This window comes from Carassius gibelio, chromosome B18 (genome assembly GCF_023724105.1).
Source record: "Carassius gibelio isolate Cgi1373 ecotype wild population from Czech Republic chromosome B18, carGib1.2-hapl.c, whole genome shotgun sequence".
Taxonomy (NCBI): domain Eukaryota; kingdom Metazoa; phylum Chordata; class Actinopteri; order Cypriniformes; family Cyprinidae; genus Carassius; species Carassius gibelio.
Genome location: NC_068413.1, coordinates 22,647,019 through 22,672,205, shown reverse-complemented (window position 1 = coordinate 22,672,205; position 25,187 = coordinate 22,647,019). Strand labels below are relative to the sequence as shown.

Sequence of the window (25,187 nt, the reverse complement as noted above, 5' to 3'; positions counted from 1 at the left end):
CCACCACTGGAAAACTTCTCCAATATTTACGTGGGTCCCACATCTTCCCTGATCGTAATTCTTCTTTTTAATGTTTTGTTCCTCTGATATTTTCCTCTTTCTCTTTGTCTTTTCATAATGGGCGTGGCAACCAACATTTAAGGTGCATATCCGCCCCCTACTGTGCAGGAGTGTGGACCAGAAATGTATACTGTATAAAACAATATTTTCCTCTTTTTTATCTTTCATTTTTATCTATAACTGATCTGCTAATATCCATCCTAACAAACTGCGCACAAGCTGAAGCAAGTTTTCATCGTTTTACACATTTGAAGTTCTTTAAATAGAAGACAACAGAAGTTATACGTTTTAAAGACATTCCCCTGACATAATGTTGTAGTGCAGTGTAGGCTATGTGTGACTGTGAGGGACTAAGGGTGTACTCACACTAGCCAGTTTGAACCGTGCCTGAGTGTGTTTGACCACCAAAGCGTGGTTCTTTTGACTAGTGTGTGTGCTCCGAACTGTGCCCGGGCGCGGCTCGATTAGCCGGCCCTGGCCCGCTTGGAAGAGGTGGGCCAGAGCACGGTTCAGTTGGACTCGGGCGCGGTTCGCATGCAGTGTGAGCGCTAACCGTGCTAGAGCACGGAAAAGGACGCGTTGCGTCACGGTTTTGTGACGCTCCAAAACCAACATGGCAGGGAAAGGGTTGCTTTGGTCTACGGCAGACGTGCAATGCTTGTTGGAAATTTGGGCAGATGAGAGCATACAAGAACAGCTGGACAAAACGCATTAAAACTCAAAACTGCAAAGCTTGCTGCACTTCAGCTGGTACCTTGCAAACATCCTCATACGAGCAGCACGACGATTACGTGAAAATTTCCGCGCCACTAAGGCGACACATCTGTTTAACAACGGGCTGTGAGAGGGCTGTGGACCACCGTGGACAAAACGACACAAAATTATCCACAAAGAAAACAGAGCGATGGACTCCATTGTGTTCAGAGAGCGCCGCTCTTCCTGTTTATCCCGAAACCGTGGCACCATAATGACGTAAGCGTGCTCCGGCACGAATGCTGAAACCCTATATGTGAGTGCAGGCCAGAGGGGGAGTAGGGAATCGTACTCGGGCCCGGTTCATGGCAACCGTGCCTAGTGTGAGTACACCCTAAGAGATGATAAAAGAACCCACATTATCAACTTTGCAAACAAAAACATGGTTTGCAAAAACTTGGGTGTCAAAAAGCAGTCACTGCGCGATGAAGCCATGCAGTTAGAATGCCTTTAAACACCCATAAAATTTTGTTTCTGTATTCTCTGATCACGCAATGTCCTTTTCTGAATATCACCACATGTGCACAAGAACAATGTGCTATTCATTTTATACAAATGTGGCAGCTGTGGCCTAATGGTTAGAGACTTGGACTAGTTACCAAAAGGTCGCAGGTTTGAGTTACAGTGCTGGCAGGAGTTGTAGGTGGGAGGGAGCGAGTGAACAGCGCTCTCTTCCACCCTTAATATACATGGCTGAAGTGCCCTTGAGCAAGGCACTGAACCCCCAGTTGCTCCACAGGCACTGGATACATATCTGCCCACTGCTCCGGGTGTGTGTTCACAGTGTGTTCACTTCTCACTGCTGTGTGTGTGCACTTGGATGGGTTAAATGCAGAGCACCAATTCCGAGTATGGGATACCATACTTGGAAAATGTCACGACTTTCACTTTCAACGGTGCATAGCAACACACAGTTTTTTGTTCCTTGAATTAATCTGTTTTTGAATTAATCGAGAGCCAGTGGTTTAATGGGTTCAGGTTACTTCGGCTGCGTTCCAGTTCACTTTTTTTATGCCCTTCACTTGCCAGCTTCCCTTTGTCTTGTCTACTCAGATGTACGTCAGTGCCCACTACTGGTGGAACCCTTGGAATGGGCTGAATTGGAACTTCCTAAGCCCTTGATTACTTAGAATCTGCTATGGAGTTAGTTTGTTTACATTTTCCCCCTTACGAATTAGTTTTGGTGCAGCATATACAAAAAATATATAAAATAGAATTTAGGCGTTTTTTGGGGTAAGGATAAATTAAACGCGATATGCGATGATGTCATAGTCATGTTGCATTGAGGTCTGTAAAGCGGTCTGAAGTGTGACTCGCTCCCTTGGTCAAAATCAAGGGGTCCAGGGTATGTCCATGTAAACTTCCCTCATCCACTTGACGAAGTGGAACCATAGAACTGTAAAAAAGATGGACGACGCTTCTTTCCACTATAGAAAAGGGAAGTCAAAGCATCTCAGTATGGCTGCTGCCATAAAATTGGAAAATTGTATTCAATCAATCTTTTATTACAAACTCAAGGTCCAAATAAAAATACCACACACAATAAAAAGTTACAAAATGCAACAATACCAATGTCTCCACAGCTTTGACTGATACCGTGTAGTACTAACCCGTATATTTGATAGACCCACAATAATCTCATTTTTCGAATCATTTAGCCGGCAGATAAATCTATACATGAGATTTCGTAACAGTGCTCTAAAAGTGATTACTCTACCACTCTCAAACATTTCACTTGCACTATGCCATCTAGGTCTCTTTAGTAAAATTCTCATTGCTTCATTATAAGCTACCTGCAGCTTCTGTACACTAGATGTTCTATAGTTGAACCACAGATGAGCAGTATAAAGTGTTGTACAATATGCTTTAAAAAGTGACACCTTCACCTCATCTAGTATTGAAAGTGTAATTTATTGATTTTTATTTTGACTCAAGAGGGCGGTGTTTATGACCTGTACCGCAGCCAGCCACCAGGGGGGTGAACATAGCTTCGCTTTTCAAACCCAACTGGAACACACTTCAAAATGGTGGAGGGGAAGTGTTTAGGGAAGTTTGCCAGTGCATGTCTAGAAGTGAACTCTAATGGAGCCTTGTTTTGCTTCCAATTGAATCAGCCGTTTTGAAGGATGCGTTTGATTCGAATGATTCAATAAATCAATGATTAAAACAGTGACTTGTTGACACCTACTGATGGTTTTAATGTCATACTTATTTATCAATGACCGTTGTAAACCAACCAAGTTGCCAGCCAGTTTTCAGGCCCCAGAGGAAAACAAACAAACAAAAAAAGCTTATAAATAGTAGTATTTTAATAATTTTTCATTAAATAAAAACCTTTTTTTTCCAATTAAACGAATTTTGTAAATGTCCTATTATATCAGATATAAATATAGTCACTAAGATCAAATCTGAAATATCCTAAAATGGCTGTTGCCAGCAATCTTCATTGGTTTGTTTTGGAGGTTATCCCAACTCCAAATGTTTGATTATATCCTTAATATAAAGCGGTTCTCGTGTCAAGTTTGGTTTTCTTCTATGTTGGCATGTCTCACTATCTGCCAAGATTATTCTACTAATTAAAAGGCGGTTTATATGCATATTACTTGTTATTTATTATTAATATGCGTTTTTGGTCATGCACATAGGCCTACGAGTAATGCATCTTTTGGATCTGTAAAGACTCTACGTTTAGGCCTATTCGTGTTCACTCAGAAATAGCTTTTGTACAATAATGGAAGCAAACATGATGAGCTTTCTGTCATCTTTTACTCTGTGAACTTGAGTGTGTCACTTTGAAACTCCGTGTATGCTTGCCTTATTACAGACATGAAAAATAAATCCATAGAGAGTGAAACTTTTAAGTGAACCAATTCAAACAGAAAACAAATATTCTCAGATTATGTAATCCGTATGAAACATGCATACAGATGATGTGAAGATGAGTCAGTGTCGCAGGTTTCATCTCTTAAACCGAGAACAGAAAGCACTAATGTAACAATAAATTAAAACGTTACAATAAATTCAAATGTTAATGCAGTGTACTTGCTCTTTTTCCCTAACAAGTTTTGGCAAACCTTTTTTGCATGCACTTGAGCACTATTAAAGGCTCATTATTATGATTTATATGGTTTATTAATAAAAGTGCGACTAATAGTTGACTAATGCTTAAAATTACAACTTCTAGTCGACCAGACAGCCCTAATGCACACTAATTGTTTTCGAGAATCATACATATAAGAGGCTGACAATGAGCTCAATATATAGCGTACTTGTTTAATTAGTGACATTTAGCCTGCATTTTAAAATCTCTATTTGTATATTTATTTTAAAACCTTTATTTGAATATGGTGACATAATATTGTGCTCTGGAATATTTCTATGAATAAATCTCTGATCAGCCAATCACTGTGTGCATAGTTAGTAAGCGTGCTGACATCGTCCATTACAACGAGGTCAACTCCGCCCTTACTCTTAGCTTAAGATCTCTGTATATTCCTTAGTAAAAGTTTGTCTCGGCAACTTTGTGAATAGGTTTTAAGAAAAAAACTCTTGGCTATAAACTTTTACTGTTATTTAGGAGAACTCTTACTGGTAAGATAAAATGTTTTGTCAATACAGACCCAGATTGCGATGGTTTATGCCTTATGGAGTGACAACAATGGGTTAATGCAAGGGTGTCAAACTCAGTTCCTAGAGGCCTGCAGCCCTGTTCCAACACACAAACCATGTATTTTTCAAACAAGCCTGAAAGACGTGATGAGCTGGATCAGGTGTGTTTATTTAATAAGGGTTGGAGGTAAACTCTGCAGGTTTGTGGCCCTCCAGGAACTGAGTTTGACATCCCTAATGTGAGTCCAATGGACTTCCTTTGTATCTTGTATGTTTTTAAACTAAACAGGGCATTTTTCCTTAAATAGGTCGTCTAAAAAAGATTCTGACTCATTCTAAAACCACTTACACTTAAAAAGCAAGGCTCATATTACTGAGTGATTTATTTACTGTGCACTTTATTTTAACCATCTGTAGAGTGAATCCCGTTTCAATGGTTTTTCACATTCACTCACTTTATTAACTCGCGCCATCTGCTGGTCACTTTCCACGTAGCAGTTAATGAAAAGACGCAAGCAGTCACCACTAGATGACAGACGTGCGATTAAAACATAGCGGTGTCGGGTGACAGAAATAGTGACTACACCTAATACATGAATAATTATGGATTACATATATTAAAAATATAAAATTAATAATTGAGTATTTAATACTTTGGCGGGCATAGTAAAGCTGAGCTTAAAAAACAAAACAATTTAAAGCCTTTTTTTTTATCAATACCTGCAAAAAAAAGTTAGATTAATTAATTAACACTTTAAGATCATATGATTGTCTTTTTTGTTGACTAAGAGTTGTTTTATTAGCTCATGGCGATTCAGTATTGGCTTTATCTTCTTCAGGCCGTGCCGTCATGTTCTTTATTATAGTAAAACTTAAAGAAGATGTTCTTCCATCCCATGACATTGGCAAGCATCTCCATGTCTTCAGTTATCATATCACAGTGATCCCTCACAGCCTGCCTCCAGATCTCCTCCGAGTTACACAGCTGGGCACACATGCACATTAACAGATTAATAGAAATACATTGCATACTTTATCATTTCTGTAGCATTGATAATACTGGACAAGTTAAAACCTACTCTAATCTAATACTTATTAAAGGTTAATTTATGAGCATTAGTGATGTTTTCCTTTGCAGTGGCCTCTTCTAGTAAATCACTACATTAACAGAACATGATCTGACTGACACCTTCGTTTAGCTCAAAAAGCAGAGGAGAAAGGGACAGGGACTTGGTCTCACCTTCCTAAACCTGCTTGAGGTTTGGCTGAGGCGGCCAGTGTCCTGCAAGGGCATGTAGGAAAGGATTTTAAGGAGCAGCTTGTCAGGTAAACGTTCCAGATAGTCAACATGCCCTCGACACAGAGCCAAACTGTAGTCCAGGATCCTGGTGCCAAACACTGCAGCTAGCTGCTCTAAAATCATGAATCACATTCACATATATATAACGAGGACATTGAAGAGTACGACTCGGATTATATCAGTTAGCTGAAGAATCTTTACCCTGCAGCTGTGCATCATTCAGAAAGTCACAGTGGAGGTGTTTGATCTCTCCAGGTGGGGCTCCTCTGAACTCAGACCGAACGGAAATCTTCCACCACCTCCATATCACCTGTTAGGAAACATTTTGCCTAATATGACTCACAAAAAGTCCAGCTATAACCACTTTTGGGGGAATTTTTTTTTTTTTAATTTATGTTATGTAATTATGACTGATGACAAAATATTTGACATCACATCCATTTTGCTGATCAGATATGAGAGGCAACTGTTTTTTGCAATGCAGGTAATATAAAAATTGACCATCACATTTAAATCTTTGTCCCTTATTGTAATTGTAATTTCAGGTACTTCTAAATACCTCGTTTTGTGTGATAATAAACTGGTAGAAGTCTTTAGAGGGAGGAGGGCCTTGTCCAGCGGTTTCAAACAGCGTCTCACTCAGCAGAGACGCCATATTTTGACGCTTAGTGGTTACCATGACAACAGACACATTAAAAGGATAGATTTTCCTACGCGGATTGATTTTATGCACAAGTTTTGTCCGGAACACGTACGACTAACAGTCTAAAATAATAATTAAAACGTTTACCTAAAATTATGTGGTGAAAGATTTTTTTAAAGATGGTGGTAGTGGGGGGGTCACGACCTGGCGGATTGATATTATGAAATCCTGACATACGTAGCTGATGCACTAAAGTGATGCATTAATAAAGCGCGGGGGTTAATGATGAAACGACCCGATCGCAGTTACTTCAAAGGGCCGTTATTACCGTCGGGACAGCGATTAGTGAGGAATTACCGCGCCGGTTGTTGTCGTAAATCGTTGTTCTACAGTGAGGGAAGTAGTGCGTGGCGGAAGCACGGAGAGCTGTGGGAGCGGAAGTGATGCGGCAGTTCGCAGGTCGCTCAGCTGATGAAGGTAAAGCTGCTGCTGCACTGAGTCTAACAGCTACTACAACACTGGGACAAACAGGTAATTACAAAAACACACACACACACACATATATACATATAAAACGTTATAACTTCACTGTCCGGGAACCGTCGTACATTTGCGCATCGCAGCCTTCGTGTGAATCAGCCGTGTAACATGAGTGAGAAAAGCCAGACGAAAGAAAAAATGGTTTCCAGTTGTCATCCCTCGAGCTCTGTTCCTGTCCCCCTGTTTATTGTTTAATTTGATATATTTAAAGAGGACACTTTTGGGCATTGATGTAATGGTAGATGCAGTAACTAAACCACTCGAATCCTTTTTAACATCCTTTGTGAGGTATCGAGAGGGAATCGAGACTCGTTTACATCCCCTTTGAAAAAAAAAATACGTTACAGGACATAACCATAAAAATGAGGCACCGCATCTCAATAGTGTAATGTAAATGATGACTGGTTTTCTGATTTTTTTTAAAGAGATGGGCCATTTTAGAGAATTTTAAGACATTAATAATAATAATAATAATAATAATAATATTATTATTATAACGGCTAACTAAGTAGAAGGTAACTAAATGAGAACTGAAAACTGAATACAAGTGTCTGTTTATTTCACATTCTTTATGTATCGGTTATGTCACGAAACGTCTGGTTGAAATGGAGGAAGACTGCATCCATCACAAGTGATGTTTTCCTGTGGTCTCCAGTCGTGTTCGGTTGAAATGTTGATTAGTGTGGTTTGTTTACGTCTTCAGTCACTTTGAGCTGATCTCGCCTCATACACGTCGACACGAGACCGGCTTCGCTCTTTAGCTTCACCATATGTAGGCCAAATACTGACAACAACGGTACAATATTTATCTTTTTAGTACTATTGTGATGATTGTTCACGTTATACTGTGTTTTGTCTTTGTTGTTGTAATTAAGACCGGTTATTTGTTGATAATCGCTTGTCACGCTCCGTCCCTTCAGCAGATTAGCATCGGTTAGCCGTGCTAACAGTGTTAGCACCACAGACAGCTCAAAACAAAACTGGACGATTTTTCTCATTCAGCACTTGAAACTAACGCCAGGCTTAAATGTCAGTCTTGAAACCGTTGTTAATGTACGAGTAACTCGATACAGTGAGGTTTTGAGTATTTTATTTAACTTAGCATGGTTAGCGTGATGGCTAGCATTAGCTGATCATGATTATTCCTTGGCCTCGGTGAACTTCACTTTAATTCACTCTCCATCGTGTGTTGTTTTCTGTGGTGCCTCACATCAGCGTAATTTTGAATGTTTACGCGTTTTTACATGAGGTCCAAAGATGATTTGAATGTGCGGGGGCCACTAAACGCGAGACCGGTGTGTAAGGCCTCGGAGTGCCAAAATCCACTTATCTTGTCGTATTTAGTGTATTTGTAACGAACTAAACGCGTACATGTTTTTGTTAAGTGATTTTCTTGTTGTTTGGTCGTTTACGGACAGTAAGTGTGTTTCGGTTGATAGGAGTTTGTTTCACGGACTGGCCAAAATAAACAAAAGGATCGACTCAGGCCTGTTCTGAGAACGGCCTTCAGAATCATGTCGTATTTTCATGTCAACAGTCCAAACACACACACACCAGCCTAAAAACGCGCTTGATCGCGTCAAATGATGGGTTTGTTTTGTCTTTATAGTCATTTGATGGAATTCAATCCGAAATCATCGATGCAAGTTCACCCTGTCTTCAGGGAAGTAGTCTCAGCAGTGTGCTCAGTGTATTTCTGACATGTTTGGGGTCAGTTCGTCGATTGTTTGACGTTATGGTCGAAATGAACGCTTTTCTTGTTCAAGTGTTATAAATGTTTGGGTTTTGAATCACATATTTGACGTCTAGTAGTTTGAATGTCATGGACGTCGTTTGTCTTGCTGAAGTAGTGTTTAATGGTGGTGTCGTTGTTGTGAGGAGGAAGGCCTGTCGTCTCGTGTAACACCAGTATTCCTCCTATCCTCACTTTTAAACTGTATTTGGTTTGTTGACTGCTGTCTTTCAGAATCTTGCGAGCTGACGACCTAGACATTATTTTTATTAGGGCTGGGTGATGCCACAGATTTTGTTTTTGATAAGATACAGATACTTTTAATGGCCAGTATCGTTAATATTAATACAATACTTCTAAACTGAACTTTTAGATTATGAAATTTAATTATGGGTACAACAGGTAATAAAAGCTACTTAACTTTATATTTGAAATGCATTTTAACATTCAATACACCTTAATTACAATTTATTAGGTTATATTTTTGTTTACACATGGTTAAAATGTTTACTGTAGTGGTAACCAAGGAAATCTACAAATACTATAGTTAAACTATGTTCACTTTACCATGGTTCATTGTCATAAGGGACTGCCAGTAACAGGCTGTTGCATGCATAAAATGCAGCCTTTTTATTCGGACTGAGTATTATTTATGGTAACAATACAGAATAGAACATGAGCAATATGAACTTTTAACTTTAAAATGTAAATAAATTACTGCACAAACTAGGGTACAGTTTCAATAGGTTTACTGTGAAATAACTCCAACGTATAGCCTGTGTTTTTCTGCATTGTTCTGGGCTGCCTTTTCCAAAAACATAAATGCTCTCTTATTATAGGCTACTCTTGGGAAGCGTAGCTCTATTTAAATGCACTGTCAGAAGTGAGTGAACGCTCTCTGTAATTGATTGATTCTGCCTTGCAACATTTGCGTGTGTTCAGATGAGCAGGAGAATACCTTCCACACAATTATTTGCTAACATAGGTTATTTGTCCCATTTAAGGCATATTGTAGGCATTATTTTTTGTTTAATAAACAAAATCAATAGTAAATAAAAACATCTTAGTATCGATATTTTTTTATTTGAGTAGCGACACTTTTGATACTTGCACCAGTATCGATATATCGCTACTTCAGGATGGATTTGCCCATCCCTAATTTTTATACTTGACTCTCTTGTTTCGGACGTTCAGTTCATCAGTGTGTATGTATTGCATATGTTCACTCGTAAAACGTTAGTGATATGGATATAAATACTCGCTTTATAATGGCATTGTCATAGTCTTGAATGAAAATGGCAAAAAAGAAGAAAAAATCTCTTATCTCCTGATAGAATATTAGCAAATGTAATATGTGGGATTTACTAAAACTGAATAGTGCATGTATTCATATAAAAAAGGTGAAATTAGTAATGCTTTAAGCTAAGTTTGTTTGGTAAAAATGTTTTCCATTCTTGTCAGTGTGACTGAATGTGGTTTGAGACCCTTTTGATAATCTTTAAAGTCATCTAGAGATTATAAAGCATCAAGTCTATTCAGTATTTCTGATTATCTTTAAGATGAGTTCTTTGTCTTTGTAAAATGTCTTGTATATTGTCAGTGAATGACATATGGCATCGATTTTGACTGTTACTGGACAAAATGGCTGCCAGCTTAGTCTGCAGTTGTAATTTAATTCATCTCTGATTTTACACTGTCATCATTTAATGGAATAAAACATTTGACTAAAATCTTTTTTTTTTTTTTCACCCTTTCCCCCCTCCTTCCTTCCCCCATTATTGTCCCTCTTCTTGTCGCCGTAGGCTGCTGGTTGGGGCATTTGCACACGGCTGGTAAGTTTGCTTAGCACTTGCCGTTACCTTCATGCTGACAAGATGGGTCGGGTGAGGGACAGGTGTGGTGGAGATGGGGGTTAAACAGGAAATTGACAATCTCGTTTTAGCAGTCAAGTTTCTTGACACTCTATGAATATATGACTTGTGCTGGTGAAGCTGTTTTGCACATTATTCAGATTCTGTGTTTTTAGTGTTTTAGGAGTCTAGTCCTTAAATTTGGTGTATGTGGAAAAACGTAAGCAGTTCAGTGTGAAGATGAAGTGGTAGTTAATGGTCTTCCAGCTGACTTAAAAAAGGAACATAATCTAGGCAGCCAGTTTTATTAAAGATTGTTGCATTTTTGATAATTGGCAAAGGAGGAATTTCTAGTGAAGTCAACATGAAATCAAAATTGACTCAGTTACCTTAATACATTTCCTGCTTTTGTGTAAGAAAACGGATTCATCAGGGCACATCAGAATATGATGAGTTGCTCCACCTCTGGAACAGAGTTCCTTTTCAAACCCTCTAATCGCCTGTCAAAGAGACCAATTCATCAGTTCCTGATGGATAAATAGAAAAGGTCTGTTTGAAGAGTCAAAGTATTTCTTGGTTTTGGACTCTTTGAATGACAGCACAGTTTCTCCTGTATGAAAGGATTGCTCTTGCTTTTGTGTTCTGTCTCTCAGCAGGCCTCAGGACCAGTTTTAGTTTACTTGATGATTTGATTTGGGCTGTTGAGCTGATCCTGTGTCAGTTATGACGGGGTAAAGTGATTAAAGCCATTTGTTTCTCCTCCCAGCATGGAGTCGGTGGTAGTGCCAATCGGGCAAAATTGTAGGAACAATTTCAAGATGACTGAATATTTAGATTAACATAGTGTAATTGAATATCTGTAGCCTGCTCAGACGGTTTTCCCCTCTTTTTTAATAGTGGAACTAACATTAGATGTACCGCATTTGAAAATCAAGCAAAAATAGATTTATAAAATTGTACAGGAAGCCAAAAAAGGGAATCGTGAATCCCATGAACTGTGTTAACAATTACTTTATTTGTTAGTGATCTTTTTTTTTAACCTGTGGGCTGTTCTGTTCTTTAACATGATTGTGTAATAACAGTTTGGTTTCTGGCAAAGTTACATTGAGTGTCTGAGCCTATTGGTTGTCAAAGCTCGGATGCATTGCAGTGGTTACGTGATACCTTGAGCAAGTCATTTGACAGTTTAAGGGTGGGATCAGGGTCATTTTTCTCTTCATTCCTAAAATAAGGCAACAGGATCTTTTCATTGTAGATCTTTATAAATGACTATAGATTATAGATAAATGAGTATAGATTAAGTTTGCAGGTATTTCAAGAAAGGACAAGCATGCGTGATTTCTGGGAATTTGCATGCATAGGATTAAGATTTATAATATTTTAGCTGTTAATCATTCTGGATTTGTTCTCTTATCCATGCCTAACTTGCACCTTGAAAATGTTACATTTAAAAAATTTCAATGACCATAACATTTCCTGTATGGTTCCTTTCTTGTGTGAGCATATTTGTATGAGTGTATAAAATGTATGTTCTACTCAACACTTATGAAAAAAAAAACCCACCTATTTAATCCTGTTAGCTTACATTTTCATGAATCCATCATTTTACAACTCTCCTGTAGACTTATAATGTGCTTATAATGTGAATCCACTGTGGGTGTTGAAATTAGTTTTTATTTAGTTTTACTGTACTAGTCATTTCCAGTTGCCAGAGGATCATTTGACCAATATCATTTGTTGTCAAGCCATGAATCAAGTTGACCATAGAGTTTGAGCGTGCTGTCCTGAGAGGATCTGTGTTTAGCAGCAGGAGCATCCATATTTAAAGTGACATGTTTGGCCTAACAAAACCTGTATCTAGGTTAAGAGTCCATAAATCCCTGTCCTCTCTTGACACTAGACACACGATCCATGGTAGACTTATATTTTGTACCACATCAGTTAATATGAAGTTCTGCAGTCTCATTATGAACCTCTCTTAAGTCAGACTGTAATTTTGTTAAAGTAAACATGAAACCCATTTGACCTTAAACGAAACAGGAAATTTAACCAGATAGAATGTTCAGAGGAAGTGAAAATTTATTTGTTAGTAATTGATCAAGAGCTTTGGGTGAGACATAGCTGTATGGATCATGGAGATGGGAATGTTTGCAAAAGCTCCTCAGTGTCTTCCTGTGTGCGTGCGTATGTGTGTTTTTTTTCCATCTGACCTTGATGGACTGAGTGGACAAATTAACCTGAAAATATTTCTTTGTCATAGAAGGTGGAGCCCCAGGGCACACCCACTTATTGCGTCATTAGAGGAACAGCAAAGGTGTTTAGCAACTGGTGCAAAATTTTCAGGAAATGCTGGTCACAAGAAACTTTCCTATCCTACCTGCTCCTGAATGTGCTTTCCATTTCAGCTTATGTTTGTGGTATGAGGCTTAGCAGCAGCTCTTTACTATTAATTTTATATTGTACTGTGGGAATCCTCTGTGTCTTCTCACTTTCCTCCCAACAGTTCCCATTCTAGGTGAGTATTTGTTCAAAATGATCATTTAATTCCATTTGAATGCTAGTCACAAAAATATCCGCTTATGTATAGATGGCAAAGCAGCACTTGTCAGAAACAACACCCACAGATTTTGCTCAAAGCTCAGTTGTTTCCGGTGGATAGAACACACAACATTCAAAAAAATAAAAATAATTCTACACTCCTGTCCATAAGTGTTTATTGTTTAAATTATTCTAATTGAGTTTTGACTAACTGTTTCGTAGCAGTTTTTCTGAGAGTAGTGTTTTATACTGATAATGCCCTAATAAAGTGACAATATGTAAATTTAGTTCTTTTATCGGGAAAAGGTTAAAAACACATTTCACTCTGCATGTGAACACCTTTAGCAGCATTCTGTCAGTTTGTTCAATTGTTAGTTTGTTTTGTCTTGAAAACCGAACAAAAAGTTGGTTGCTTTTTCAGGGTTTTATGAGTTAGTTTTTCATGGTATTCAAGCATTTGGTAGATTGTAAATATACTCAGTTGAACACATTTCATCATATTAAATATTTGGGGGCTGCAGATTTTTTAACAACTTTAAGTTAAAATAACCACCTTACACTGAGGTGGAGGCTGATTTTGTCAATTTTTGGTTCATGGTTTTCATTTGCAGCATTATTTAGTCATTGGGATGAATATGATTGGTTGTGTTCTTGCATGCTTTCAGGATGTTGCTATAGGTTATTTAGATGGTTTCGATGGCTGTAATGCCTAATAATTGACTCCACTGATGCTGTAATTGTGCACGAGTATCTTATTGAGTGCTTGTAGTAGTAAATAAAACGTTTAGAACAAAACTGAACCCCTTAGAAAAAACACATCTGCATGCATGCATTTTTTATTTTATTTTTTTGCTGTATAGGACCGCATGGCTTGGCCAAACAAGTATTAAATACTTTCATTCCTATTGTGATTCGAAATGCCTTTAATTTTTTTTTACCTGAAAACATTGTATTTCAACATATGTTGCTGCTGCTTGGACGTCCAGACAAAGAGGCCATACACTGCTTCCCATAGAAATAATTGCTTTAAAAAGTTAATAATTGGACTTTAAAGTGGGCTCAAATCTCATTTTATTTGTGATCGTGTCTTTAGTCCACATCAGTCACACTGTTGTTTTTAGGAACTCAATTTCAATATAACAGCAGTAATAAAATTACTATTTTAATCAGAAATATATTATTATTCTATGTATATTTTAAACTGCAGGTTAAATTACTTATAATTATTTCATAAATTCTTCACTGTCAAGTTTTAAGCTCTCAAGTCTTTATTTTAGCAGAAACATGCAAGGGGATTTTTGAGTTAAGCTGACCACATGTTTATAAACTCTTCTTGTTTCAAATCGGTCCTCAAAGTTGGAAATTCTGCAGATGTACACACATCTTGGCATGCATTTCTTTCCCAAATGTACATAAGTGACATGCAGAGATTATGTGGAGCAGCATTTTACATCAGGCGAGCAACTAAAAACTTTGGATCATGAACTGCTTGAGTCCGAGAGTGTTTACCCTCCACATAATGAATGTGGTAAGGGAAAGAAAAGTGGCCACCAGTACTTTTAGAAGAAATGTGGTACGAGTTGTAATAAGAAGATACAGGATTAAAAATTTCTGACTTTCTTCATGACTGCACATTCTGCAATAGCTGGTGTTTATGACAAAGTTGGACAAAAAACATTGATAAGTGTCACTTCAAGTGCATAGTTTTGATTGGAATGCATCACATACTGTCTAGTCACACAAGTTATTTTAACACGCATGAGTATCAAAATGTTTCCAAAAATTTTCATGGATGAATTTGTCTGTCGTTTGTCTTTATAAGTCAAGTGCTATTTCATGAGCAGATCAAGCCTTGAGTCTTTATCCTTTATCATCCCTTTATCTTTATTTCACTGCTGCTGTTTGTCATGGTTTTTTATTTAGATTATCTCTCATAATCATGTACCCCCATTTAAATAATGGTGCCGTAGGACACCATCTCGTATACTCGCAGGATAAAGGTGTGGTGGGATTGTGTGTCTCTGCGGCGTCGTAGTGATTGATGGTTAGTGCTGTTCATTACCACTGAACTGAGGAGGACACAAAGGCCCCCTCCAGCTATTCTCTGTCTGTGTTTAGGATGAGTCTTTTCTCATTGCATGTTGTGATGCAGGCCAGCATGCTTTCATCTTCAAAATCGCCTTAAGCTTGATGCCAGCATTACTAAGGAGCAGGGCATCAAACAAACATTTTGTTTGGTCAGTGTAGATACAATTTATAGTAGTGTTTGGTTTTTCTGAGCATTTGTCCTTTTCTCCTTCAGTGTCTCTTCAGATGTCCTATCGATTCTCTCTTCTCTCTATCTTCATCATTTTCCTGGTGTCTTCATTGAGCATCTTTGCAGTAGTGCTGTAGTGTATGTTAATATGAGATGTGAGTAAGGTTATTGATCTGTTACGAGTGGTGGAGCCATGGATGTGCTGCGGTACATGTCTGTGTTTCGAAAGCTGATATTAAGCTCCTATTGGCTTTGCATAAATGGAACCGGAGGTGCATTTGGTCATGGTTGTTTGAACCAGACAGAATGGAGATGGATTGATCATTTGGTTGTGTGGTTATACAGTGAGACTAAGATCGCTTTGTTCACCAGTCAGCATGTAGTTCAGTGTATATATAGTCCTTTATAGGATATATCTGACTGCTGGATACAAGTATAACGGCTTTTGTCCAAGATTTGTTCGCAAGACCATTGAGAACATTTACACAACATCTCAACTAACCTTCCTTTTCTTTCTCTTTATACTTTTTTATCAGTGAATGGTAGTGTCTAGAAAGGGTATGTCCCTTCAGGAGAGAGGTGCCAATGTCCAACCGGCCTAATTCCAATCCAGGGGGGTCACTGCGCCGTTCACAGAGGAACACAGCCGCGGCCCAGCCAATAGACCATACACTTGCAGGAAGGTGAGTATGCAATTACCAAACTTTGCACCAAAGTGCTGAATACGTCCTTGGTTTAGGCTTTGTACGTGTACATTTATCTACCTATCTGCATCTAGAGCAGGTGTACCTGCAGAATTCTATTTGTGGAACAGTTACAATTTTGAGGTCACGTGACCTTTCCAGGATCACTTTTTAATCTCAGTAAGGCTGGATACTTTTACTTTCTGTAAAAAATAATATCTGACTGATTGTTTTTTTTTTTTCTGCCTTAAATCGTGAGGCAACGCTAGGTTTCTTTATCAATCCAAGCAACAGCCATGTTGACCACTGCAACATAAACAAAACATCTGTAATGGTTCCTTAACTGTTTTGATTAATGAAACCTTTATTATCAATCATGTTGACAAAGTTGTGCCTATATATATATATATATATATATATATATATCTCAATTTTTTGATTTAAAAAAAAAACATTCGGGATTCTCAAACAGAATTTATTTTATATCGAAATCTTCATTATATTATAAATATGGTCACTTTTGATCGATTCAGTACGTCCTTGTTTTATTAAAGTATTAAACTATTTCCAAAAAACTAAATGCTTACCCCAAAATATTGAACGTTAGTGTAATTAGATAACTTGTGCTATAGATTCAGTAGTAGCATGGCATCTTTGCTGAATAGCAGTGAAGGGAAGACTGACAGTGTGTCTCTCTTTGAGGCCTGATGCAAAGACGTTTGACACTTATGGAGATACTTTTGTCTCTACTCTTTCAAACAAGTTCTTTATGTCCTCCAGCGACACAGCCAAATGGCCAATAGTTTAGCTGGGCAACTCAGGGTGATGCTCTCAACTTGTGAGAAATGTCCAGATAGAAACTCGTATCGATTGTTGTTAGTCTTTGCTGTTGGGTTGACGGGTGTGTAGGAACTGCTGTCAGACTAAAGGAGTAGTCAGCTCCTGAAATTTAATTTGAGGTGTTCCTCATTTACTGCCAATCCCACACTGCTCTCTGCTACTTAATTCCCAACCTCTACAGGTTGCAGCCAGAGCAAGTTAACCAAAAAGCAAATTCCCCACCTGAAAATAGAAGATCTAATTCTAAGGCTTCCAAAGCCCCGACCAGCTCTGCTGTCAGCTCCGCACGTGGCCACGCCTCTCGAAGGTATCCCTTTTTCATCCTGTAATGCGTGTGGGTCTTTTGTGATGCAAGTTCACCATGTGATGACTGCTCTGTCTTGTGTACTCAAGTCTTTCCCCTTTCTGTTTGGTTTTACAGGAACAGCCTCTCTCTATCTGTGGGTTCACACTCGATTCCAGATCCAGAGTTGGAAGCAGCAGGGTCTTCTGGCCAGCAGGGGAGACGGGAGGGCAGCAGCACCCGTGCTCTCAAACGCAGCTCAGCTTCAGAGCCCAACATCACCTTTTCGCCCAGCCCGGCCAAACGGCCTAAATCGGTGTCCAGCCACCTTTTGGAGAGTTTATCCAGTGGGCCATCGGCCCCCACAACCTCACCTGAAGTTACAGAGCCGAGAAAGGCTCCAGCTTCTGTCAGCACCAAGTCCAAAAAGAGACGGTTAGCAGCCGAGCCGGCTCCCTCCAGGGCCCTGAACAAGAAGAGTACATCCTACCCTGGCCCCAGTGGGGCCTCAAGCACCCCCTCTCAAAAGCGCAAGAAGGCAGACGCCTCTTTGTTGTCATCCTCCTCTTCTTCCTCCCTCCCCAGCTCGAGCAGCGCGGCAGGCCCCCTGCCACCCCGCAGCGAGGCCAGCCGGGCAGCCAAACCCACCAAGCTGGCGTCTAAATCAGCCGCCTCAGCCAAAGCTGGGTGTAGCACCGTAACTGACTCCTCCTCTTCCTCTGCCTCTTCCTCATCCTCCTCTTCCTCTTCCTCCTCGGCCGCCACAGGCATCAACAGCTGTGCCCCTCAGGGTGCCCGGCTAAAACAGGGCAAGGACCAGAGCAAAGCACGACGGTCACGCTCTGCATCCTCCCCTTCTCCCCGAAGGAGCAGCCGAGATAAAGAGCAGAGCAAGGCTGCTGGCTCCTCCAAGTTTGACTGGACATCCCGCTTCAACTCCAAAGTCAACCTGCCAAAGCCCAAACTGTCCCTGCCGGGATCGGCCAAGGCTGAGACCTCCTCCAAACCTGGGCCCTCTGGACTGCAGGCCAAACTAGCAAGTGAGTGCTCAAACTGCTTTTGTATTTTTTAGTGCTTGCATAGACTAGTCGAGTGATCGACTACTTCAACCACTAGTTGGCACTGTCGCAAACGGACGACTACTCGAGCATGCAATAATGCATGCACAGAGTTAGCAAGTAGACGTGAATTTTAGGATTACAATATTCCCTGTAGATGTTACTTTCTTTGAATTTATCTATGTTGCATGTAAAATGAAAATATGTAATGTAATAATTAGGGGTGTGCCCGAAGCCAGAATACCTTATATGGAATGGCACGGATAATGGCTCCAAAAATAAATAACGGACAAGGAATAATTCTGCCTGAATATTCGGCTGAAGCTGGCACAGTCTGGTGTTTGCTAGATAACAGTTGAGGCAGGCGATCAGTGTAATATTATACACAGACCTCTAAAGTCATGCAATAGAGTGTGAAGTGAATGAATGTAAACTTTATGAAAGAAAAGAGCACAAATCCAACACCGCATTGTTGTTGCCTCTGTGCACCTTTCAGAAATCAGAGTCGGACAAGTAACATGAGTAATATGACCTATAACAATACACTTTTTATTATATGTATATATTTAAAAGGCAACCTTAAACCTTACACTACAATATCATGTGAATGAAAGGAATAAGCAAACTTTTGCTGGTTTGCATGGCACATGCACATTTGTTTAGTTCAAAAAAAGACTCGCTTAAAGAGTTCTGCGTAATGAAAATGTGTGCATTGCATTTAATTTAGTTGTGTTCAAACGATCATGAAACGTTTGTCATGCCATCTCTCTGTTTGCATGATAAATATTATTTTAGAAATTAATCATTATTTTAGTTTAACACTGCATACTTGTTCAGTGATAACTGCAAAAAGTCATAACGGTCTTATCAAGTAATTGTACAACGTTACACCTGGTTTTATCCGAATGCAGATACAAATACAGATACAAATACTAGCTGTTAAATGAAAATTTAAATATGTAATGTCATCAATATTTAGTTTTGACAATGTACATAATGTATTATGTTGCATTAGGTTATGATATAAGCATTTATTGATAGGAACTATTCATGTCTTTTAATTTACAGTAGCATGAACCACGAGTGGTTGAGTAACTTGAGTATTTTTTTAAATAAGAAATCGACTAGCAGAAATCAGTAGTCGTGCAACCCCTAATATTTTTAAAGCAATGGTCCAAATTCAAAACAAGTTAACAAACTAATTCATGTTATGGGTTTCCCAAGTTAGACAAAATAGGAGATTAAACATCTGAAGGTTGGTGTGGGCAATCTTATTGAGCGTAGTGTTGTCACGATCCCAAAATGTCAGTAGTCTGTCTACAAAGTAACCATTTTGGTACCTTATAAAAACTTATAAATGAAAATAAGTGATACATTTGAAGAATATAGCCTGCAAATCTTTTCACTGAACTTAACAAAAATTACATTGAAACATTTCAGTGAGCATATGGTAATAAAAAGAACAAAGAGACCCATTCTATTTCTGTGTTAGAGTGCTAAGCAGAATGAACAGTTAATTAAAAAAATTAACACCAGGTGATGCGAATTGGAAGCAATGGTTGCTGCGAAAGCCTGAAATGAAGCATGATATAGCAAATCAGTGAAGAGCTTATGTGTCCGGTTTGAGACGTCCGGATGAATCTGAAAATAGAGCGCAGCATTGCATGTTTTCGTCCAAGTGAGTAATCTATAGCGCTAAGCTGATGCAAATATTTGCTTCGCTTTTGGTGTGCATGCACCATTAGAACAGCTTGTGAATATTGCATCATCTGATTGACTACAATGCTCAACATTAAAAATGTGTTGTAAATAGAAACTTGATGCTCTTCACAGTACGGCAAACGAATATACAGGAGCATTTGAAAGCAACTGCCTATCCGCAAGTAAAAAATGTACACCGTAATTGATTACAAATTGCATTTTTAAAACTTCGTTATTGACTCCGCACCAGTGGTATTTTTGATATTGAGTGTTTATGTATTTGTGATATCAGTGCTGGGCTCTTTTGGTTAGATTGGATGTCACTGTGTGCAAACTCTTCAACTATTCTACATCCAGGCTTCGATTTCAACATAGTGCACATGTAGAACACCAGCTGCAAGGGTGCTAGAAGTGGACTTCAGTTTTCAGGCACCTGCCACCAGTGATAGAACTGACATGCAAGCTTTACGTTACACAACTGATCTCTCTGGGTCATCATTTGCGATCTGTCAGATGTGTGGCAAAATATAAGATTGATTCAACCCTGAACATATGGAGGATATTGCACATTTGCCGCTTACACTGCTTTTGATAATTTTAAGCGTTCACACTACAAGATCATTCACGTTGTTTATTTATGCACAGAGAGATCTTTTTCTCACTCTGGGATGTGAAAACACCACAAATAGTGGTGCACCAATTAGGAAATTTGTGTCAGATGTGATCACCTATTTTTTTGAACAATAAGTTTAGCCAATGTTATTCAAAGATATTTATTTTTAAGAGGTCATGAAACCATGCTAATTAAGCTCAAGTCTTGTTTTAGCTGAAAGTGACCCTTTTCACACACATCAGTATACCTATTACATGCAACTTGTACAAGTTCCAAAACTGCTCAAGTGAGACATTTTTAGTATCTGATTTGTTTTTGATGTTGTTTTTTTTCTAACAATTAAGAATCGTCATCATGAAAATATGTAATTATTGATGTCTGAACTATAAACATGGTTAAATGTATATCTCTGTATAAACATGCATGCATTCTCTGTAAAATAACAAAACAAAATCAGAATACCTTTATTAATATTTTTTTTTAGAACAAACCGGCAAATTCATCTGAACTACAGCATGTTTAAACACAAATTAAATTTCAGATTGAGGGCCATTCAAAAGTGAGGAAAAGAGGGAAATGTCAAACTAAAACAAAGACCTGCTTGTCACCGAATTGACACTAATTTGAAAGTGAAAGTAAAATGTGCACAACACTTTTACAAGCTATTAAAATGAAAGGAAAGTGAAGAAAAGAGGGAAAAACTACCCCCCTCCATGGTGATACTGGTGTTGTTGCATGACGATTAACTGGTGGGAAAAGTACTCACCATCACAACCCTGTTATGTACTCTCATCTTATTTCTTTCTCAATCTGGGTCATATTTCAGCCCAGATTCAAACGGAATGACAGATAAATTATTTATAAATGAACCCAGCTTTTCAGATTAAGGGCTGTTACTTTAATGTATAGCTGAAACAACGAATCGATTTAATCGATTAAAATCAATTATTAAAATAGTTGTCAACTAATTTAGTCATCGATTCGTTGCTAAATAACTTTTATTTGCCATAAGCGGCTCATTTGGTGCATATTTCAAATCTGCGGTGACCAAAGTGTGGCAGTAATGAGCCACCGGAGGTTTTACTCAGCCAGTACAGCAGGAGAAGTAGCCAATAGCTGGCCTCGTTTTATGTCACGTGCTTCCCGAACAGAGTCTCTGCAGCATTCAGCGGGATGTGGGAGGAACTTTACTTTGAGCCTTCAAAAAAGATCAACCTGTAAACTCTGCACTATTGAATTGTTTAAAGGGCGTTCACATATCGCGTCTTTTATGTGCTCAAGTTCGTTATTTCCAATGTAGGCGCGCAGTATGCACTCTCATAATGGAAGCGACGCGGTCGCGACACGCATGCGGTGCGATGCGCCCGTTTTTCCAGGCGCGTCCGCACCGCATTGAGTTAAAACCTCTCAACTTTTCAGAAAGCCGCAAGCACTCCGCGGGTCATGTGACAAGAAATAAACAATCAGCTTCATCCTTTCTCGTAACAACGTTGAAGGCTCAGCCAAGATGAAGGAACAGCTGATCATAGCTGTATATGGATTGCCATTTTGAAATAAATTTAGTAGCAGAGCTACTGCAAGCGATTTTTAGTGCTGCAAATCCATTTATCCTTTGCTGAAATTTCTTTGTCTTCATGGAGAGAGCGCGTCATGGTTGCTTAGCAAAGGCAGACGCCTCAGGAGGGCTTCTGCCCGAGCGCTTTGGAAAGAAGGAAAAAGCGGCGCGCCTAGCGTTTTCCACGCGTTTTTAGGTGCGATATGTGAACGCCCCTTTTATTTGTGCAGATTCTCCAGTACAAGGTTGTTTCCAAATGTTTAGTCGTAAAAGCTAATAAAATTGCTTTTTAACAGTTAACATTTAAAGCTTTACAAACATGTTCTGTGATCAGTTTGTCGTTTAACAGTTCATAATTCAGTCTTGCAGCCTAGTTATGACTGAATGAGAGAGGTAAATGTTTAAATATATTTGAAATGCACTTTTTTCTAAGTATTCACTGCTCTTTTTCACACAGCAGGTTTTTTGTGTCCAATTTTTTTTTTCTGGACAACCTTCTGATGGATTTTACTTTAAATTGTGAGTTTCATTCAGGTGTCATGCCATTGGCACTTTTTCGAAGGATTGTTTACAATTTCACAGCGTAAGCTATAAAGCTTTTTTCCAGCAAATAATAAAATACAATGCACTGCAATTTTATTCTGTTTTATCCTCATTCTTCGTGAAAATATGTTCTGAAAGATTCCTTCATAAGCTCTGTTCGGGATGTTAAACTAATTTTGGAGCTCTAAGGACAGCCATGGTGAAAACACAAATTTGAAATCTCCTTGTGAAATTTGCTAAGTATGGGTCAGTGTTTTGATTGCAGAAGAGTTCGACAAAGGATTACTAACATAATAAAACAACTCCAGGTATATTTTTGATGAGGATATGACAATGCAAAATGGTTAAAATCACTTAAAAATCTATGCTGAATGATAAAGACCCTTTATTAATAATTTACTTGGGGAAAAAATTGAAAAAAATAAAAGTACATAAACCGATTAATCGTAAAAATAATCGACAGATTAATCGATTATCAAAATAATCGTTAGTTGCAGCCCTACTTTAATGAGAAATGTGTAAATTAGTGTAAAATGCACAAAAATGGTGCACATGTATAAATTCTTTACAAACATAAATATGTATACTTTTTTTATTTAATTTTTTTTATTTTGGAGTAAAAAACAACTTGGGAGCACTCTTGACAGTTTCATGAAATTGAGCATCTCAGGCATCTAAATTGCAGGTATTTTTGCTGTGTAGTCATTTAAGCTGGTTGACCTGAGGGCTGATACCTTGAGCAGCCCTGCCTCCACAAATCAGTGTCTTCAGCAAATGCGTGATCATTGTGATTGCGATCGGTTCTAGCCCCTGTAACAGCGGATGGGGTTTTGGCTGTGGTCATGGCAGGGGGAGCTGGCTCAGGTTTCAGTCGGGTTCAGTGCCAGTGTACTGGCCTAAAAATACCAGCCTTCTGCTGCCTTACAGTATTGTATGGACAAGAGTTGCGACTGGATGTATGCTGAGGTAGGAAGTGCTTTTGGTGTAGTTACTTTGCTGAACAGATTAGCCGCTAGCAGTGCTTTGGCGTATCAGAATGCCCAGAGGTGAGCCAGAATGCTAGTTTCGATATTTAGGCTTACGAGTGCTGCTGGTTGGATGTATAAGGTCATATCAGTGGTATCGTTGGGATGTTTTGATTCTGATTTTTCTATTAAGGGTTGCTGTAAAGGGTTCTGTGAAGTCTTGTTGGAGGTGTTTATCTAGAGTATGAGAAGTCATCCTGCATAGACATAGTTCAGGCTGGGGTGATTATGGAAGGACGATCTATGATATGAACAGTCATGGGAGGGCATTCTGCCAAAGGGCAGGGGGCATTGTATTGCCCAGAATAGACCCTCAATGTTAGGCTTTGACCACCATACAGGAGCTGTTGAAGGCATAAGTGATTCATCTGGCTTTAATGGCACAGCACTGTCAGAGGTCTTTTAAAGGTTCTTTCATTTTCCCTTCTCTTTCTTTCTATATTCAGTAGGGCTGGGCATTGAGTTTTGGTGTACTTTACTGCTTGTGTCTGGTGTAACTCTGGATTGTTTATGGTAGCTAAGCATTGTTTAAAATTTAGGGCTGGACGATTATGGCCTAAAATCAAAACCTCGATTAATTGAATTAATTACCTCGATTATGATTAATGAACGATTATTTTGTTTCGGTTTTGTTTTTTTTGCCCTCATAGTTCACTGACAAGGTTTGTACTGTAAATATGATTGACTATCAGCAGTTATTTTATCTATGTTCGTAACATTTCTTACTAGGGTTGGGTATCGTTTGAATTTTATCGATTCCTAGTTTCGATTCCAATAAGATAAAAAATCCAATAAAAAAAATAAAATAAGTCAAACATTTCGATGTAAAACATTTTTACAAAGTATTCTGTTGCAGCTGAATAGCATGAGATGAAAAATCAGCAGCCTACAAAACACTACAAGAGGAATTTTGCCTGTGATTAAAAAAAATAAAATACCATAGCAAAAACAACTACGTAGATTAATATAAATTTCAAATATTAAAGTGTTAAAAGATAAGTAATAAGAAAGGTCAGTAATAAGAAAGGAACAAACAAATCAATTAGCAATATCATAAATACAACTAAACTAAATTTCAGGTACAGAAACTGTAATTAAAAGTTTAAAAACAAGGCATAGTTTTCTTTTTATAAATAAAATAAAGATTAATCAAGTAAAGTTATTAAATATATTCAGTCAAGATCAGTGAATGATTTTCTTTTGTTCTTTGATTAACATTCATGACAGGCAGTGCGTTTATTAGGCTGTTGTCTCTAAGCAAAAATACTGTACATGTGTGTTTTCTTTCTCATCGGTTTACGTTCACGTAAGACAAAAACGGCTGTGTTTATGATATACTGATGTAGTTTTCTGTATCGTAGTTTTGACTCGGAACAACCTTTTCTACAGTTCAAATACACAGAACAGTCCAAGAACGGACACAAACCGGGAACCCGCAGTGCGACCGCCGACTGGCGCGCTTGTGCTTCATGTGCGCTGCACAGAAACATGCTATAATAAGTTTTGAGATTCTAAGCTACTTTAGTGATAAATCACAGGACAGCGCTGACAACTAGTTTGTGTTCCTCTGTGTGCGCGATCTTCATAGCTACTGTTTATATGAG

General features: G+C 38.6%; 2 protein-coding genes across 13 annotated transcripts in view; one reads left to right on the top strand and one right to left on the bottom strand.

Annotated features, from left to right (window-relative positions):
• Positions 1-4,139: 4,139 nt before the first annotated feature.
• Positions 4,140-6,653, bottom strand: fbxo36a (F-box protein 36a). The gene is made up of 4 exons (XM_052582576.1): positions 6,282-6,653; positions 5,924-6,032; positions 5,663-5,835; positions 4,140-5,407 (listed from the first exon to the last, which is right to left on the bottom strand). The coding sequence occupies exons 1-4, from the start codon at positions 6,399-6,401 to the stop codon at positions 5,258-5,260; spliced, it is 552 nt and encodes a 183-aa protein (XP_052438536.1). The 5' UTR covers positions 6,402-6,653; the 3' UTR covers positions 4,140-5,257.
• Positions 6,654-6,776: 123 nt separating this feature from the next.
• The window catches only part of LOC127977604 (E3 ubiquitin-protein ligase TRIP12), a 53,739-nt gene continuing 35,328 nt past the window's right edge, over positions 6,777-25,187 (top strand). For 3 of the 12 annotated variants that reach the window (XR_008158267.1, XM_052582568.1, XM_052582561.1), the window contains exons 1-5: positions 6,801-6,896; positions 10,440-10,469; positions 15,819-15,965; positions 16,987-17,112; positions 17,227-18,128. Coding sequence is in view for 11 of the 12 variants with exons in the window: in XM_052582568.1 (XP_052438528.1) it covers positions 15,868-15,965; positions 16,987-17,112; positions 17,227-18,128 (1,126 nt within the window). In the remaining variant the exon portion in view is untranslated. Of the gene's footprint in view, positions 6,897-7,571; positions 7,702-10,439; positions 10,470-15,818; positions 15,966-16,986; positions 17,113-17,226; positions 18,129-25,187 lie in introns of those variants that run through there. The other 9 variants (XM_052582565.1, XM_052582562.1, XM_052582570.1 and 6 more) reach the window with 7 other exon arrangements.